The sequence below is a fragment of the Littorina saxatilis genome, linkage group LG12 (genome assembly GCF_037325665.1).
Source record: "Littorina saxatilis isolate snail1 linkage group LG12, US_GU_Lsax_2.0, whole genome shotgun sequence".
Taxonomy (NCBI): domain Eukaryota; kingdom Metazoa; phylum Mollusca; class Gastropoda; order Littorinimorpha; family Littorinidae; genus Littorina; species Littorina saxatilis.
Genome location: NC_090256.1, coordinates 76,107,968 through 76,120,731, shown reverse-complemented (window position 1 = coordinate 76,120,731; position 12,764 = coordinate 76,107,968). Strand labels below are relative to the sequence as shown.

At 43.8% G+C, this 12,764-nt stretch overlaps 1 protein-coding gene across 1 annotated transcript; it reads right to left on the bottom strand.

Moving 5' to 3' along the window:
* Positions 1–8,279: 8,279 nt before the first annotated feature.
* On the bottom strand, positions 8,280–10,009 carry LOC138982794 (uncharacterized). The gene has a single exon (XM_070356144.1). It carries the CDS (start codon positions 9,652–9,654, stop codon positions 8,287–8,289), a length of 1,368 nt encoding a protein of 455 aa, XP_070212245.1. The 5' UTR covers positions 9,655–10,009; the 3' UTR covers positions 8,280–8,286.
* Between the last annotated feature and the right edge of the window lie 2,755 nt (positions 10,010–12,764).

Genomic DNA, 12,764 nt, shown 5'->3' with positions numbered 1-12,764 from the left:
TTTCTCTGTATAAAGATCACAGCATAACCAATATATATAAATGTCAAAAGGCACTGAATGGAATTATGGATGGAATGGCATTATAAAAATGTGCAGGATTTTCAAAAGGCACAATGGTTTTAATTCACTGCACTTATAGTTACACAGATCACCAAACAGACAATCGGAGACAAAAAATCGAGCGACCACACACACACACACACACACACACACACACACACACACACACACACACACACACACACACACACACACACACACACACACACACATTTAGTTGAAAAAAATACATAATTACCATTATCAAACTTTTCAATGAGATAAAAACAACTACCGTATACAGAAACATACAGAACGATGACAATTAATACTTGCAGAAGGAAAGAGAGAGAGAGAGAGATTGGATTGGATTGGATTGGATTGTTTACTCATTTAGGCCATAGACCCTTATGAGGGGGGTGAACATATATACAATGACATAATGACATTTGCACACAAATCAAATGAAATAAATCATACACGAACTAAGACATTACATTTCAAATAAAATAATATCGTAGGCTTACATGAACTAAGACATAACAACACTACGTAGCCGAAATGCTTTGTACACATAAACTGACAAATTTCGAACAATACCTTCATTCACAGATGTCATAAGCATAGAAAACTTGTGTAAACTTGGGTTTCTATAAAACTTAGCAGGAATAAACTGGCATCGCAAATCACGAAGTGCGGGGCAACAAAGCACAAAATGAAACTCATCTTCCTTACGTTCCCTGCACAATGGGCATAACAACATATCTGCATCGTATCTCTTATATCGATTAACGTGCACAAATAGTTCTGTTATTCCACCTCGGAATCTTGCCATAATAATTTTCAAATGCCTATCCATGTTCAATAATAAATAAGGTTTTACTTCGTGCACAGTGCAAAATGTCCTATATAACGCAAATCTATCACTGTTCTGAACATGAAAATTCCATTCCTGCCATCTACAATCAATCAATCTTTCTTTGAAATCTTTCAAAAAACGGTTCTCATCTTGCACTCCTTGATTCATCCATACAAACCCAAAACCATTCTGACATAATTTACAACGTACGCTAGACACCCAGTTTCTTTTACCTCTTTCATCCAGTTCACGCAACATTTTATAGGCTTTATGTGGCAATCTATTTACGTCCATTCTTAACAACTTCAACCAATATTTAACACAACGTATTGCAGCATTCACATAAAAAACGCTGGCGCTGGACCCGAGTACTCTTCAGACTGGCTCGCTCCCCCAGTATGAAAGTTTTTGTCTTGTGCACGTGGATTAAAAAAAAAAAATAATAATTTATTTATTTTACACAATTAAAAAAATTATTAGAGTAAAATAAAACATTAAAACGTTCATAATAAACAATAGTAAACAAGAATTTATTAAAAAAAAAATAAAAAAAATAAAATAGACCGCCCATGCCGGGAATCGAACCCGGATCATTTTGGCCATATTCGGAAACGCTTTCCACTAAGCCAACAAATCTGACATTCGCCAGTGAACTCAAATGCCTATAGTCCTCGCGCAGTGGTACACGCACGCAAAGCACGCACGCACGCAAAGCCTGGTGTCGCTGGCTTGGCTGGGCGGTTTATCAGCCGAACGGCTGTTCTATCCCACCGCGAATCGCGCCCGCCGTTAAGAGTCGTTTTTGTGATTTATTTCGCATTTAGGTCCCAGGTAACATTATGAAGTTTTAATACGATCAATCGGACCTATTATCAAGTTAGTGTATCAACTTTTGAACGAACTGCGCCCAGTAGTTTTCCAGCAATAAGCTGTTAAGTCGAGACAGACAGACACACAATTAATGTCTGTTGGACCCTAGTACTGCGTACTCGGGGATAAATGGGATACCTATTCATCTCGCCGTACACAAAATCGTTGGGTGTGCGTGATCCAACACCAAGAAATTTCTTTAGGGCAAATAAATGAACTTTTTCAGACTGTAATGCAGATTTCTCAAGACCCCACAGTTCAGCTCCATATATTGCAATTGGCAAAACCTGAGAATCAAATAATTTTAAATAAACTTTCAAATTATTATTACCAAGCTTGGACAAATTTTGTAATATACACAACAATGCGTTTTTCGCTTTGCTTGCAAGGTCACAACAAGTGGCGACTGAGTTTTGTGGAGAACAATATTCCTAAATACTTATAAACATTAACCACTGGCATTATCTTTCCATCATACTTCCATTTCTCTCTTACACTCAAGTATCCACCCTTCCGAAAAACAACAATATTACTCTTATTCATATTTACTTTAAGGTGTAAATTTGATGCTGCATGCTGCAAATTATTCAACTGCGTCTGTAGACCAACCACAGTCTCAGATAATAGAACAACATCATCAGCCAATAATAAAATAAATAGCTCCATATAATCATTCAAAAACTGTGCACCATGTCTTCCTTTTTCAATAATTTCCAAAGCCAACTCGTTTATAAAGAGAGAAAACAAAAGAGGACTACAAACATCACCTTGTTTCACACCGTAGGTACACTTAATATAATCAGTCAAATGTACACCACATTTCACTCGGCATTTAACATTTTCATACATACTTTTAATGCAAAGGAACAACTTTCCTTTTATGCCATTTTTCAACAAAATTGGCCACATCAGGTTACGATCGATAGAATCAAATGCTTTTTCAAAATCTATAAATGCCATATAGAGTTTACGATTAAAGGAAAACTGCTTCTGTACAAACGCCAACAATGTAAACATATGATCGACAGTTGAATAATTGTTTTTAAACCCAGCTTGATATTCTCCGGTAAGATTATAACGTTCACTCCATTCTTGAAGTCTACAGTTGATAATTGTACTATACACTTTACTACTCACATCACAGAGTGATATTCCTCGATAATTACTTGGATCATTAGCATCACCTTTTTTGAATAACGGGAGTACAAATGATTTGGTCCAAGCTTCTGGAAAAACACCTTTGTCAAAAAGAACATTAAACAATTTCACACAAAAATCAACAATCTGTGGTTCAGAACCTTTCAATTACTCAGGTATTATTCCATCTGGTCCAGGAGATTATTTTATGATCTTTCAATTTTCTTAATGCTTTCAAAACTTCCTCTTGTGAAATCGGATTATTCAAAATACTGTCTTGCTCACCTTCATCGTAATTAAAACTTTCCACATTACTTTCATCTTTTTCCAACAGCTCTTTAAAATGTTGAAACCACACATCAACAGGCACATTGTTCGTAACACTTTTTCTTTTAAAAGAGAGTTTTCGCATTGCGTCCCAAAAATCATGTTGATTATTTACAGAGTCAACCAAGTGCTGTATCTTCGCATCATTATGTTGCTTTTTCTTCCTTTCCAGCAAGTGCTTATATTCTCGCCTCGTTGTACAAAATGCAGTACGATCATCCGCATCCTTTGAGCCACAACATATCTCTAACATCTTCCAAACATTTTGCCTTGCTTTCCTACATTCTTCATCAAACCAGTCACCCATACTCTTCCTTTCATTCACAAACACTCTCTTCTTCATACATTGAGCACTAGATGAATACCCGCTTCGCCGGGAAGAAGTAGAGCCGAATACGCGGCTTGAGTGGCGCACCGTACGCCGGCTTCGCCGGGTCCGAACCATGGACCCGCCAAGCTTAGGTCCCACCCAGATTCGTGGAATGGGAACAGCAGGAAAATGATTCAGAGGCCATATTGCCATTCCTGATCATATCATGTCGTGTTCCATCATTGTCGACGACGCCGAATGTAACCGAGTGCCGAAACACCACAATCACCTTTGAAGGCGAAGTCCACTCAAACAGGTTTGAGAAATTTAGAGCTTATCTCTAAGCCCTTTTAAATCTGTTATGGCTTCTCAGAGGAAGGCCAGAACATTCAGCCACATCAAAGCCGCCAGACCACATCACAGACAGAACTCTACAATACACAGGTATTGCCTACACACCCATACAAACACACACACACACACACACACACACACACACACACACACACACACACACACACACACACACACACACACACACACACACACAGATTGAGAAGCCGTATATATATATATCTATATGTATAAATATATATAGAGATAGATGACAGTGTATTTTTTGCGTGGCTATAAATTGATTCGACCTTTGCACTTTTACAGTGAGGACAACTTACGGGTGCAAGGAAAGCGTTCTGGACACTGCGGTGACCTTCTAAAAATAGTAACGGAACGGGAATATCCGAAGCTGCTTCTCATAGCGTAGAGAAGGAAGGGAGGTAAACGCTGAAAACACTGGAGAGATAAGGAAGAGTTACTGGTAGTGGATCCCGGAAAAAAAAATCGATTTGCGCTGCGCGCTGAGAGCACGTGTTGAAATATCTCATCGACCAGATTGTGTCCCGGGTGAACGTGAATATGGCCACCAAATTTGAAACAGATCCATCGAGAACCTTGGCCGCGCATCGCGCACAGGAACAGACACACAGACAGACAGACACAAGTCGTATATATATATAGATTCTGCTTAATTCAGTCACAACACATATGGACAGCATAGTCAATATTAACGTCAATCAGACTCATGGCGTAACTCAACTTGGCCTGGCTATCATCTCCGTTCATAATCGTCGCAAACAGCTCTGCATTCGCACCATTCCATACAAACCGGCACGGTTGGCCTAGTGGTAAGGCGTCCGCCCCGTGATCGGGAGGTCGTGGGTTCGAACCCCGGCCGGGTCATACCTGAGACTTTAAAATTGGCAATCTAGTGGCTGCTCCGCCTGGCGTCTGGTATCATGGGGTTAGTGCTAGGACTGGTTGGTCCGGTGTCAGAATAATGTGACTGGGTGAGACAATGAAGCCTGTGCTGCGACTTCTGTCTTGTGTGTGGCGCACGTTAAATGTCAAAGCAGCACCGCCCTGATATGGCCCTTCGTGGTCGGCTGGGCGTTAAGCAAACAAACAAACAAACAAACAAAATTCCATACAAATCTTTCAACCACATCTTCTGCTTTTACACGCTTATCATGACACACATTTTCTGTAAAAAATTTGGCAAAAAGGAGGGCCCCAAAGGGGGGGTATCATCACGATCACGGGAAGGGAAATTTTATCTTTCACGATCACAGTTACCTTGATTTTTGTTTTCACGATCACGAACACCTTGACGAATAGAGGATCATAGAGTGATACAGCGGTGAAAAATGTACGTTGAAAATAAAATGCTTTGCAATAATGCCCATCACGATCACGAAAACAAATGACGATCACGATCACGATACTTGATTTTTTTGTCATCACGGATCACAGGCAAAGTCCCATCACGATCACAGAAATGGAAATTTCGGCAATCACGGTCACAGAAAGGTCAAAAATCGCCAATCACGATCACGATTTTAAACCCTTTGGGGCCCTCAAAAAGTACAACTGGCATATGGTCTGACTCGATACGTTCCATAACTGACAGAGTGCTCGCAGCAGAAACTAGAGCAAACAAATCATTCGACAACAAAAAGTAATCATTTACACTGCATCCGCGTTCCGAAATGTAAGTAAAACGCCCCTCTTCGTCACCTGTTATGACACCATTCAAAACAGACAGATCTAGCGCTGTGCACATATTTAACAAACGCTTTCCATAACTATTTAAAACCTTGTCTTCAGAGCATCTGTTGTCGCACACGACGTGGCTTTTATAAAGCGAATCCACAACATTTTCATCAAGTACAAAAGTCTGCGAAACATTGGAGATCCTGCTGTTTAAATCACCCGCGACAATCACATACGTATCATTCATACTTAGCATGCAATCAGTTATACATTCTTCCAGCATGCTTATTCCATTATCACAATCAAAAACAGTGTAATATGGAGATCCTCAGGGCCGGACTACCGGGGGGGTTATGGGGGTTGCGCAACCCCCCCCCCCCCCCCCTAGCCTAAACATGTACCTTACTTATTTTTTTTATTTTTTATTATTGCTTATTTTATGCCGTTTCATGCAAGGAGCGACCATTTTCCTATCTCAGAATATGACCTACCCGTCAGCTTCAGGGGGCTTCGCCCCCTGACCCCCACAACGAGGGGGGGGTGGGGTGGGTTCTAGGGTTTCCGGACCCCCCCCCCCCCCCCAGCCAAAAAATAAAAATATTGAATGAGGTATGCATTTCTTTATTTTACATTGAGTTTCAATTTTTGGGGTATTAATCAGTGACAAAATCTGCTGCCTGAAACTGGTAATGATCATCCTCAGAATGCACCAGATTGCACCATTTTGCATCCTTTTTTTCAAAATTTTCCGGGGGGGCATGCCCCCGGACCCCCCTAGCAAGCTAGGCGCTTCGCGCCGTCGGCTCGGCGCTTCGCGCCTTCACACCCATATCTTCACAATATACTTTTGAAAAAAACCAGTCATAAAATGAACTGATCCGCCCCTGCCACCAGGGGGGCCATCCCCCTGGGCCACCACTGGCAACCCCCCCCCCTCCTCTTCGCCTAGTCCGGCCCTGATCCTTCTGGTGGTACGTAAGCGCAGCACACATATACAGGATATCTTTCGATAGCCCCAACACGCTCTTATCAATAACAAAAGCATACACATTTGCACAAAGCACATTCACTTCACGAATTTTAGGAACGAATTCATTCCTAACAAGACATAAAATCCCTCCCGATCTACGTCCATGTTTTGAGAACTTTGTTGCTGATTTGCAAAAAACAGAATATCCTGTAAAACCATTCATCTCAAAATATTCCATATGTGTCTCGACCAAACAAATGAAATCGAAAGTACGAACAAAAGAAATAAAGAGAGAGAGAGAGAGAGAGAGAGAGAGAGAGAGAGAGAGAGAGAGAGAGAGAGAGAGAGAGAGAGAGAGAGAGAGCGTGACAGACAGACAGACAGACTGACTGACTGACTGACTGACTGACAGGCAGGCAGGAAGGCAGTCAGGCAATCAGGCATACACAGACAGGCAGACACTGACAGATAGACAGACAGACAGACAGGCAGACACTGACAGACAGACAGACAGACAAAGAAGGACACAAGGGGAGAAGGGGACACAGATGGAAAGAAAGCAAGTCAGAAAGAAAAATGCTTCACAAAGAAAAAACAAATCAAACTATACATCAACCCCGAATGGAGACCATTCCTTCAAACCAGCAAACAGCGCCAACTATGGCCAGCAGCAGAAGGGGCAACAAGGTGATAACAAGGTCAAGAAACGAACGGAACGATGACATACGATCCACTGGCTCAAGCCACTTCAACAATACCAGCAGATGGTCCTCACGCGCCAGATTTGCCGTGGACCAATCGCTGACACGGAACTGACAGACCCACAGCGGCATCTGGCAGTGCTGAAGCTTGACAACAAGAACGTCTTCGGGACCACTGCCAACGCTACGCGCGCAGAAGTGTTCCACGATATTAGGCACTTCAACGTCCACGAGAAAGCTGTCTTGGAGATACTCGTCAGAAAGAAAGATGACCGCTCTCTTACTGCGCTCAATGACCTCCGATGTGCCTTGAATTTCAGGTTTGTTCGGTGCAACATCCCGCCCTCGCGTGCAGACTTTGTACCCTTGGCGCTCCAAGAACGGAACCACGTCTTCGTGAACTTTTGTCGTGTCCGAGAGTGTTTCTGCATAACTCAAAAACACGTCGTGATGTTGGCTCTTGTTGTTTACAACTTTGACGTTTTTTCTTTTTCTTTTGCCACAACCAAAGCCGTTGTTGTTGTTGTTGTTGTTGTTGTTGTTGCTGTTGTTGCTGTTTTTGTTGTTATTGTTGTTGTTGTTGCTCTTGTTGTTTCTGCTGCTTGAAAACGCAATAGCTGTGGTATAGAAGGACATGGAGCCCTCCAGTGTCAGTCGTTTGATCAGACGCCCGCTGTAGCTGAGGGCTCCGTTTGTATTTCTGACAGCCACCAATGCAATGCAGAGAGCAACAAAGATGAATAGCCACTCAGACAGGTGAAAGTACTTCACCGCCGTCTCCGCCAAGGCTCGGATAAGCCTGAAATTCCAGGGGCTGAGGCAAACCAAGGGTGGCTCTTCGCATGGGGGCGGCTCGATGAGGTGGGCGCACTGAGATCGGTTGACGAACAGGTTCAGCATGTGGTCCTCGCGCGGAACCACCACCAGCACGTGCGGGTGTACCACCTCGATCAGTTCGCGTTGTCTGGAGGTCCGGTTGTAGTAGCGTCTCAGGTACCTCACGCGATGATAGCCGTATGCATTCTCACACAGACAGTGGGATAGGATGAAACCCTCGGCGGAAAAAATCGGGCTTGTCAACGTGAAGAGGCGGGACTCCAAACCTCTCTCCGCGAGCGTGCCCGAATAGCCAATACAAGAGCAGGACCTTGGAGCACCCGTGGAAAGCGTCAGGACAAAGCTGTAAGAAAGATTTACCGTTGACACTGTAGTCAATCTCCACGTCCTCTTTCGGAGAGGTGTGCCAGTAGCTCGTGCTGAACGACAAGATTGAGTTGGCAGGCGATCTGAGTGTCTCCTGCCTCAGACCCATTTTGATGAGTCGAAACTCGCCTTGCCACGTAAACATATCTTTAAACAATCTTTTGACTTCGAGGCTTTGGTTTCTCAATTTCATAATTCTGTTTCTTTCTTCTTCGATAAGTCTGGCTTTGTCTCTGATTTGTACCACATACTCTTCCGTATATTCGCTTTCTTCTTTCTCTGTAAGGTTTTCCATCTTCAATAGATTGATAATGTAACGTTCCAATGTCATGTTCATATACTTTGCCAAATGGCAAGTATAACTTCCAAATTCCGTATCCTTCAAGAGTTGTATGGTTAACGTTGCGTTTATTTCATATTCGCTGATGCCCCTCTCTCGCAGCAAAGAGTGGTACTTAGACTGCTCAGCGGAGATTTCCAAGAACGACACCTCATGGTCGTGTCTGTCGGTCAAGATAACTGGAATACCGTTTCGTCGCCAGGCAACCTGATCCGTGCAGGGACTCGAATCAGCCAGCCAAACTCTCTTGATTGTACACGTCATTTGGACATCTTCCATCGGGTAGCGGTAGATCTGGTAAAAGAGTTCTGGGTCCTTTTCACCTTTAGTTACAGGGTGTACCATCACATTCATGAAATGCGTCCTGTCTTCCTCGATCTCGATGATGCTATCCTCGAACCTTCCGATGACCTCATCGCTGACGGTATTCCACGTCACTGTGAAGGATGTCGTGCACAGAAAGACCACAAGAGTGGCCACGCCAAAAACGGAAGTGACGTAGATCGCACATCGTTTCCACCTGTATGACTTCAGCGTACGCTTTAGCACACTACGTATGCGGAACATTTGAAACCAGTATTGTCTAGCAACAAAATTGAAGGTGACAAACGCGTTAAAAGCAGTGTAACTTGCAACCAAAAGATCGCTGTCACGCCAAACGTTGTCGTTTGTCAGTAAATATACGTACCCACACAGATGCAGAAAATACACCACGTGTTTGGTTCGAGAACCTCTAAGGATTTCAAACCGGAGTTTTCCAAGCACGAAATCTACAATTTTTACAATAATTTTGTACACAATAAGCAGCAAAAACGTACATACATCGAAGATATCCATGTTGGCTTGCATGGATCAAATGTACAAGGTCATAAACAATTCCACGAACTAGGCACGACTATCTCAAAAATTTGGTCCAAGGGAAGCAACTGCCTTTAATCGAGTTGCCATTTCTATTTTTGCAAGCGATGACAGTCACGTACACGATACATGTTTTGAAATTCACTAAAACCTGTTGCACACTGAAAAGAAGGAGAAAATCCATAGGCGCCTTTCTATTGACAATGACTTTGCATATATATGTATATATATATATCAGTCAGTGTTTTTGCCGAATGGAGCACAGACGATGAAACTGGTGTCACTTGAATGAAGCTGACCTCCAATCCCACTCCGGCCGTACGCTCAGCACACGGCGGTGAATTGTGCCACGTGACTGCAATGAGACCCAAATTAAGTTTGTAATTAAGGTCTGAGTTGGTTATAAAAAATTATGGTTATACTGGAAGTAAATCTGTGCCAGTAAAGCAAGCGAATTAAAAAAGTCGCAAAAAGCATGATTAAACATTCAACACAAGCAGACATACACGGTCAATGGGAAATGCAATCTCATACTTGAATATATATATTCACGTGGAAAACGTGATCGCTTGAAGTGACAAGCTAGTATTGCACAGTAGCGTATAGTGCGTCCTAGGAAAACGCGATTTTCTTTATCCCAGCGAAGCTGGAGGTATCCCACATACTGTAATCGACTTGAGAAATGTTCACACCGATAATACATGATAAAGAAGGATACGTTGTGCCCGATTATGGGCTACAGTTGGAGATGGAAGTTCACCAAAAATTGGGACCATACTAACAAAAATACGGTGGGTAAAATTGGCGCCCCCATTTTTTCAGCAAACGCCACCCAAGGCCGCTTTGGACGGGTAGAAATTCTGTACTTTCCAAGTCTATTTGTGTGTAGTTGTTCAAGACTATGGATAAAGCTCGCGTGAGAAGATTACGTCACGGTCAAAAGTCTTTGACGTCAATTATTGCATCATGACGTCATGCCTCCCTGTAGTCTTTCTCTCTCGCGCGGTGTGTGTGTTTGTGTTCATTTTGTGCACATGTGTTAGTGTTACTGTTTGTGTGTGTGTGTGTGTGTGTGTGTGTGTGTGTGTGTGTGTGTGTGTGTGTGTGTGTGTGTGTGTGTGTGCGCACGCGTGCATGAGTCTGTACTCGTGTGTGTGTGAGTGTGTGTGTGGTGTGTGTGTGTGTGTATTTGTGTGTGTGTGTGTGTGTGTGCGCACGCGTGCATGAGTCTGTACTCGTGTGTGTGTGTGTGTGTGTGTGTATTTGTGTATTTGTGTGTGCAGGGGCGGACGAGGGGGGGGTTTCTGGGGTTTCCGGAAACCCCCCCCCAGCCAAAAAATAAAAATATTTTTGTGTGTTTTTTTGGGTTGAGTTTCAATTTTGTGGGTATTAATCAGTGACAAAATCTGCTGCCTGGAACTGGTAATGATCATCCTCAGAATGCACCAGCTTGCACCATTTTGCATCCTTTTTTTCAAAATTTTCCGGGGGGGCATGCCCCCGGACCCCCCTAGCAAGCTAGGCGCTTCGCGCCGTCGGCTCGGCGCTTCGCGCCTTCACACCCATATCTTCACAATATACTTTTGGAAACCCCCCCCATAAAATGAACTGATCCGCCCCTGGTGTGTGTGTGTGCGCACGCGTGCATGAGTCTGTGCTCGTGTGTGTGCGCACCCGTGTATGAGTCTGTACTCGTGTGTGTGTGGGGTGTGTGTGTGTGTGTATTTGTGTGTGTGTGTGTGTGTGTGCGCGCGCGCACGCGTGCATGAGTCTGTACTCGTGTGTGTGTGTGACTGTGTGTGTGGTGTGTGTGTGCATAAGTGTATGTGTGTGCGTGTATGTGTGTTTGTTTGTAAAGGTGTGTATGTCCGTCTGTCCATATGTGCGTATGGGTGTGTGTTTTGAGTGTATGAAGTTTTTGTGAGAGAGTGAGTGAGTGCGTGTGAGTGAGTGTGTGTATGTGTGCGTGTGTGACTTGGGGTGTGTGTGTGTGTGTGTGTGTGTGCGTGTGTGTGTGCCGTGTGTGTGTGTGTGTGTGTGTGTGTGTGTGTGTGTGTGTGTGTAAGAAAGACTGGGAGAGAGGGAGAAAGAGTGTGTGTGTGTGTGTGAATGTGTGTGTGCATGAGTTTGTGTGTCTGTTTGTGTGTGTATGAGTGTGTATATGTGTTTGTTTGTAAAGGTGTGTGTGTCCGTCTGTCTATGTGCGTATTTGTTTGTTTGCTTAACGCCCAGCCGACCACGAAGGGCCATAATTATCAGGGCGGTGCTGCTTTGAGATATAAAGTGCGCCACACACAAGGCAGAAGTCGCAGCACAGGCTTCATGTCTCACCCAGTCACATTATTCTGACACCGGACCAACCAGTCCTAGCATGCACTAACCCCATAATGCCAGACGCCAGGCGGAGCAGCCACTAGATTGCCAATGTTAAAGTCTTAGGTATGATCCGGCCTGGGTTCTAACCCACGACCTCCCGATCACGGGGCGGACGCCTTACCACTAGCCCAACCGTGTATGTGCGTATGAGTGTGTGTTTTGTGTGTATGAGATTTGTGTGAGTCAATGTGTGAGTGTGTGTGTGTGTGTGTCTGTGTGTCTGTGTCTGTGTCTGCGGGTGTGTGCGTGCGTACATGCGTGCCTATGTACATGTTTGTGTGTGTGTGTGTGTGTGTGTGTGTGTGTGTGTGTGTGTGTGTGTGTGTGTGTGTGTGTGGTTGTGTATCTGTTTGTATATAAGAGAGAAAAAAAGAGAGAGAGAGAGTGGGTGGGTGTGTGTTTGTACGTGTGCGTAAGTGTATGTGTGTGTATGTGTGTTTGTTTATATGTGCGTATGGGGGTGTGTTTTGTGTGTATGAAGTGTGTGTGAGAGAGTGAGTGAGTGTGTATGTGTGTACGTGTGTAACTTGGGGGTGTGTGTGTGTGTGTGTGTGTGTGTGTGTGTGTGTGTGTGTGTGTGTGTGTGTGTGTGTGTGTATGTGTGTTCGTGTGTGTTTGAGAGAGAGAGAGAGAGAGAGAGTGAGAGAGAGAGAGAGATAGATAGAGAGAGAGAGAGAGAGAGAGAGAGAGAGAGAGAGAGAGAGAGAGAGAGAGAGAGAGAGAGG

Bases quoted from the DNA above. Each gene is read 5' to 3' on its own strand.
- LOC138982794 (XM_070356144.1), bottom strand. From the start codon at position 9,654: ATGCAAGCCAACATGGATATCTTCGATGTATGTACGTTTTTGCTGCTT.